Source organism: Danio aesculapii, chromosome 6 (genome assembly GCF_903798145.1).
Source record: "Danio aesculapii chromosome 6, fDanAes4.1, whole genome shotgun sequence".
In the NCBI taxonomy this organism is placed as follows: Eukaryota; Metazoa; Chordata; class Actinopteri; order Cypriniformes; family Danionidae; genus Danio; species Danio aesculapii.
Genome location: NC_079440.1, coordinates 16,179,518 through 16,186,620, shown reverse-complemented (window position 1 = coordinate 16,186,620; position 7,103 = coordinate 16,179,518). Strand labels below are relative to the sequence as shown.

The 7,103-nt window shown below is 35.5% G+C and overlaps 1 protein-coding gene across 1 annotated transcript; it reads right to left on the bottom strand.

The window, feature by feature from the left end:
- Positions 1 to 776: 776 nt before the first annotated feature.
- On the bottom strand, positions 777 to 1,945 carry rprmb (reprimo, TP53 dependent G2 arrest mediator candidate b). The gene has a single exon (XM_056458995.1). The coding sequence runs from the start codon at positions 1,857 to 1,859 to the stop codon at positions 1,425 to 1,427; it is 435 nt and encodes a 144-aa protein (XP_056314970.1). The 5' UTR covers positions 1,860 to 1,945; the 3' UTR covers positions 777 to 1,424.
- Positions 1,946 to 7,103: the final 5,158 nt, after the last annotated feature.

The window sequence follows — 7,103 nt, the reverse complement described above, 5'->3', positions numbered from 1 at the left end:
CTGCGCCGCTGCAGTTTATCAGTGTCACTCATTGGTGAACCGCACCTGTGAAGTAAAATATAAAATTGTGTATGGAAAGCATCATCAATGCACCTTGATGCACCGAGATATCGAATTGAACCGAATCGATGGCATGATAATTGTAACCGAACCGAACCGTGAGACCAGTATAGGTTCACACCTCTACAATGGGGTGATCGTTCATTTTCAGTGGCAGGTCTAAAACTGTGGAATACCCTCCCTTTAGATCTTCGCATCATCACAGATGTGGCACTGTTTAAAGCAAAACTTAAAAAACCTATTTATTTAGACTTGCTTTTGATATTCGTTAGTACAAAATGCTGTTTTATTGACACTTGTGTTCTTACCATTTTATGTGTTTTAATGTTTAATTTAGATTTTAATACTGTAAAGCACTTTGGGCAGCCTCCTGGTTGTAAAAAGGTGCTGTATAAAAAAGTTTCATTGATTGATTGATTAAAATTTGTAAAAACTAAGAGCTAGCTAAATTCCTTCATGTTGTCCCAACACAAATCGATTGTGTGGAATCCGTTATTTTACAGTGTAGTTAATAAAAGAAAGTAATTGAAAACATGTTCAGTCGTGGACTTTGAACCCTGTGGTATGTTATTTCATATATGTGTGATGAACTGCTGTTGATTTAATTCTGATTTCTGCAAACAGTTTGCCAAAGGCTAAAAACATAACTATATTACTTCATATTCCCATTTCAGTCTGATAATGACATTTACATGAAAGAAATGATGTAACAATGCTTTAGATATTTTATACTGGCCTTTTATATAATTAGAAGACAAAAAAAACAGTTTTGAAGTCACAGTGACATGAAAATCTATTACATTTTTTCAATTTCAAATGACATCACTGTAATAAAGTTCAACAGGGCATCTATCATTCAACATGATACAGAATTTCCGCATAACATGCTATCAAATTACTATTAAACATTTGCAAAGTACAAGTCGGACAGTATACTTGTATATAAAGCTTTCCAAATGTAATGTATCACAAAATAGACTTTAATGGCCTATTTTAAATATCAATTGCTTTTGTATACAGTATAAAAGTATGTCTTGATTTATTTCAACTTTAAATGCATGACTCATAATGCATGCAACGTTTACCCACATAAATCTTAACAGTTTGTTCCACTAGCATTAATCATGTACGATAATTAGTCATGGTCCACAGAGTGCGCGAAACAGTCCATGAAACATTTTCCTCTTCTATATTTCATATTAATTATCAGTCAACAGGTCTCTCGCAGCGCACTCCAAACTGTACTTTTCTCATCAGCTGCCCTTTTACAAACAAACAAACAAACACTAAGTCATAAAGGTAACGTGCGAGTTTCTTCGTTTGTGGAGGACGGAGTTTTCACACATCACCAACACTTTTACGCACTAATACGATCCCACGATGACCGCTTCCACGTCCTTTGACGGTCTTCTGTCTGTAACCAGAAAGTTGATCATTCCTTCGGACTTAATGAGCAAGTTGCAACCTAAAAAGAAGATGCCGAAGACGACGGTGAGCGCCAGGACGCACATGACCGCGATCTGCACCGTGCGCATGATGAAGACGCTGCGCTCGTCCAGCGCCGCGGACACAAACCCGCTGTCCGTCACCACCGATGACACGTTACAGCACGACAAAAAGCTCGTGTTGGAGAAAAGAGCGCTGTCTGTGTCGTTGAAAGCCGTTGAATTCATGCTGAACTGCTGCTCTCCGGTGTCCTCTGGAAGAGAGGAGCAGGTGCGTGTAGTTTTCCAAGTTTCTCTCAGATCATGGAAGTCCCGAGAGCGAAGAATATCCTGACAGAATGAATGGTTGAACATGCAGTGGTTGGACTCACAGCTGTGGTGGAGGTGACTAGGGGCTCTAGTCTGCAGAGGACAGGGGGGTTTGACTCCTCAGAGTTCAGCCGCGGCCGCTGGGCTTTGCGTTCACGTTGCGCCCCCTTTGACGCAAACCGAAAACGATGCAGGCCGGGAACAGCGACAAGATACAAACTAATTACAAAGTTAACCATTATTTTTAAAGTACTTTAAATTAGATTTTAAAAAATATTTAAACTTCGATTGTAATGTAAAAAGGAGTATTTAAAGTGTGTATTCTGCAGAGAAACACGTTCAAATATTAATTTTAAAGGGTAAGTTCACCAATAAATGAAAATTTACTCTATTTTCTCACCCTCAAGTGCTTTCATGATAGGTTTCAATGGGACTTTTTTTATCCAGAAATTTCTGAGTGTAATTTTTTTGTACCTCTAGTGTGAAACAGATTTATGAATTGACTGTGAAGTATAAAACATTCAATACATAATTGGATTAAAGGGATAGTAAAAATTAAAATGTACTCACTATTTACTCTCCCTCAAATGGTTCCAAACCTTTCTGAGTTTCTTTATTCTGCTAAACATTAATGAAGATATTTTGAATAAAGCTAAAAAAAACATCTGACTTTCATAGTAGGAAACACAAATATTATGGAAGTCAATGGTTACAGGTTTCCAACATTTTTCAAAACATATTCTTTTGTGTTTAACAGAATAAAGAAAGAGTTTTGAACTAAAGGTAAGTAAATGATGACAGAATTTTCATTTTGGTGAACTATCCCTTTAATGTCAAATGACGTGACACAAGTGAATAGTCAAGAAATAATTAAGTGTTTTTAGCAACTTTTTCAACAAATGATGCTAAATAGCACCTAAAGTGGTTCACTGGCTCGTAATCATAAAGGAATCACTTTAAATTTCTTTAAAGGTACCTTTTAGACCCATATAACACTCAAAGCTGCTTTTTAAAAATAATTAAAATGAGTTAAAACAAAACAGTTCTTAAGTTGTTTTTGGGACAACCTGATTGTATTATGTTGAATCCACTTAAAATTGTAAAAACAATTAAGTTAATTTCATCGATTTGTGTGGGGACAACATAAAGGAATTGTGTGGAACCCAGCATTTTTTACAGTAAAGGTTTTAGATCTGTTTTGAATCCCTGTTATGCTTTCATGAGTTCAAAATGTTTTGTGTGGCCCTGGAATATTGTCCTATAGGAAATAAACTGTTTTATAATCCTTTTCCCAGCTAATCTATAGAGACTATGAGATAGTAAGATAACCTTTAAAAAACTATACAGAGGCTTAACTGCTTCTTTGTGTGCAAGGCAGTGGTGCTATACAAATAGCACATTGACTACCCCAAAATAACTGCTAAAGAACTATACTGGGAATAACAGGTTATTTATATGGTATTTGTGCTATCTTAAAGTATTAAAATATTTGAGATGAAATCAGAGAGTACTTTCATCCTTCAAAGACAGTACTGGTCAGATGTTAAAAGTCAAAAGAAACCAATAACACTGTCCAAACATTTAATGTGACTTCAGGGGTTCAAATATAATCATACAAAGCATCAATGTCTTCCACGTCTTCCAAGTCAGAATTATTAGCCCCCCTAAATTATTATCCCCCCTGTTTATTTTTTTCCCCAATTTTTGTTAAACGGAGAGATGATGTTCTCAGCACCTTTCTAAACATAATAGTTTTAATAACTCATCTCTAATAACTGATTTCTTTTATCTTTGCCATGATGACAGTGAATAATATTTTACTAGATATTTTCAAGACACTTCTATACAGCCTAAAGTGACATCTAAAGGCTTAACTAGGTTAATTAGGTTAACTAGGCAGGTTAGGGTAATTAGGCAGGTTATTGTATAATGATGGTTTGTTCTGTTGACTATCGAAAAAATATAGCTTAAAGGGACTAATAATTTTGACCTTAAAATGGGTTTTAAAAAATTAAAAACTGCTTTTATTCTTGCCAAAATAAAATAAATAAGACTTTCTCCAGAAGAAAAAATATTATCAGACATACTGTGAAAATTTCCTTGCTCTGTTGAACATCATTTGTGAAATATTTAAAAAAGAAACAAATATTCAAAGGGGGCTAATAATTCTGACTTCAACAGTATATTTATTACTGAAATTAAGACCCTTGTGTGTTGCACTGCTGACTTTAATAGCAATATATCGTACTGCCAAGTCATATTTACAGTTTCATATGATTACAGTTGAGCCACTGAAGTCACATGGAATGTTTGGACAATGTTTTTGGTTCCTTTTGTGGACCATTGCTGTCAACAGAGGATAAAAGAGCTCTCAGATTTCATCTAAAATATCTTAATTTGCTTTCTGAAGATGAACGGAGGTCCCAGAGGATTGGAATGACATGAGGGTGAGTAATTAATAACAGAATTTTTATTTTTTGGATTAATTGCAGTTATTTAATATAAGTGTAGGGCGTCACAGTGGCGCAGTGGGTAGCACAATCACCTCACAGTAAAAAGGTCACTGGTTCGAGCTTCGGCTGGGCCAGTTGGCATTTCTGTGTGGAGTTTGCATGTTCTCCCTGTGTTCGTGTGGGTTTCCTCCGGGTGCTCCAAAGACATGTGGCATAGGTGAATTGGGTAAGCTAAATTGTCCGTATAGTGTGTGTGTGTGAATGAGTGTGTGTGGATGTTTCCCAGTGGTGGGTTGCGGCTGGAAGGGCATCCGCTGCGTAAAACATATGCTGGATAACTTGGCAGTTCATTGTGTTGTGGCAACCCCTGATTAATAAAGGGATTAAGCCGAAAAGAAAATGAATTAATAAATAATATAAGTGTGGTTGCTGCAATTCCTTATATAGCCACAAGGGGAGACAAACCAAAATACAGAGGCACCGTTCACTTTCAGATTTGCAAAAGTAAGAGACTGCATTTCTAAATTGTGTTTGTAGGGTCTCTCTACTAATAACTACAGTTTGAAAACTTTACCATAAATGCCAACAACTTGTTGAATTAAAAAGCATGGCAAAGCCCCATTTAAAAATGTGATATATGGCAATATATGCAAATGACATATTTATAACTGCATTTTTAATCAGCATTACAAATAGTCAAATATGCATTGAAACACATTAACTGTAATTTAATATAGAGAAAATGTTTTATATTGGGCCATATATTAGACTTCTGTATGGGCCCCAAAAATACTTCAAAATGTATTTCTTAGACAATTAATAACCAGCCAAATTTCATAATTATGACTGCCCTAGGTGTAATTAGTACACTATTAGTATAGTACTGTAGTATTTTATTCACCATTTTTAACTATTCAAAAGAACTAACACTTATATATACTCTTTAGACCCCACCTATTGACTTGTGTCCTCTGTAATAGACCTTATGTTTTCATGAATTTTCTTTGAATTTTTTGAGCTACTCTGTCAAGTCCTATTGTACTGTGCAGAGGACATCCTTGGCTTTCTAGTGATTTGTCATTTGATTGGCTGGCATGCTAGGAACCACTTCTTACGCTGCATACAAACAAGCACATTTTATGGGAAGGGTGGAGGCATGTAAAATTGAGCTTTTTAATTTTTTTTTACTATTATTACATATATATTTGTTTATTAAAATGTCAGGAACAATACATTTAGCTTTCAAAGCTGTTGTTTGTGATTCAAAATATCATCCTTTTTTAAATGTGAACTACAGTGGACACCAGGACCATCTTAATGTAATTAGTGACTGCATGTTGCAGGATGCAGAGAGGATTCTTTATTAGATAGTTGAGGGAGACTCTGACTTAGAGTCTGACAATCAGACAATTAGAGAATGACAATCAGTTTAAATCGTTTTTATGTTGAGTTTGTTTTGGATTAATATAATATTTTTTTCTTTTTTTGGCTCTCTTTCAGACTAAACTGTTCCAGGAATTTCAATACAAAAGGAAAAAATAGCTTTTGTTTAGTTTTTTTTTTACATTAATCTTGGATTAATATCCCTTTACAGCCATATCCTGTACAGTTTTGTTGTCTGAATTTGGCTGTCGTTTTGAACTAAAATGCTCCTGTGGTCCACTACAGTGGACATGCTGTAAAATGAAAAATAAAAACAAATGTAAAAACTCTAAATTGTAGAATTTTTGTTTAACCCAAAGGATGTAGGAAATCACAAAAAAAAGACTTTTTTTCTTTGGGTCTCAGGATATATATTTGTGTATTGCATTTTAGCAATGCTTTTGGTTAATTCTTCACTGTATGGTTAAATTTGTTAACATTATATAAGATATATACAAGAGTTATGGTTAGGTTATAGGTTTTGAGAAAGTCCTTATTATTACCCAGTTTACAAGCAAAATAGGACTATAAAATAAAGTGCTTGCAAACTTTGTTAATTGTTAGTTCATCATAATGTACAACCCCAAATCAGAAAAAGTGGGAACACTATTGAAAACGCAAAGTAGTGATTTCTACATTTACTTTGACTTGTATTTCATTGCAGACAATTCATTCATTCATTTATTCATTTATTGTCCTTCGGCTTAGTCCCTTTATTCATCAGGGGTCGCCACAGCGGAATAAATCGCCAACTTATCCAGCATATGTTTTACGCAGCGTATGCTACAACCCAGCACTGGGAAACACCCACACACTCACATTCACAAACATACACTAAGGGCAATTTAGCTTATGTCTTTGGACTGTGGGGGAAACCGGAGCACCCGGAGGAAACCCACATGAACATGGGGAGAACATGCAAACAACACAGAAATGTCAACTGACCCAGCCGGGGCTAGAACCTGTGACCTTCTTGATGTGAGGCAAAAGTGCTAACCACTGAGCCACCATGCCACCCACAGACAATACAACAAACATCATTTAATTTGTTCCTCATTATTTTTATTATTTTTTTTTTAAGTTGGAACAGTAAAGCATTTACCATTTTGTAATGTTGCCATTCCTTTTCACGATGCATAAAAGACATAGAGACTGAAGACACAAAGTGATGAAGTGTTTCCGGTGTAATTTTGTTCCATTCTTCCTGCAAACAAGTCTTAAGGTGGGCAACAGTACGGGATCTTCGTTGTCACATTTTGCACTTCAAAATGCACCACACATTCTCTATTGGAGACAGGTCGGTTCTGCAGGCAGGCCAGTCAAGTACCTGTATCCTTTTCCTCTGCAGCCAGGACTTTGTAATGTGTGCAGAATGTTGTTTTGCATTGTCTTGTTGAAATATACATAGGCATTC

Excerpts from the sequence above, each read along its gene's own strand:
- rprmb (XM_056458995.1), bottom strand. The coding sequence starts at position 1,859 with ATGTTCAACCATTCATTCTGTCAGGATATTCTTCGCTCTCGGGACTTC.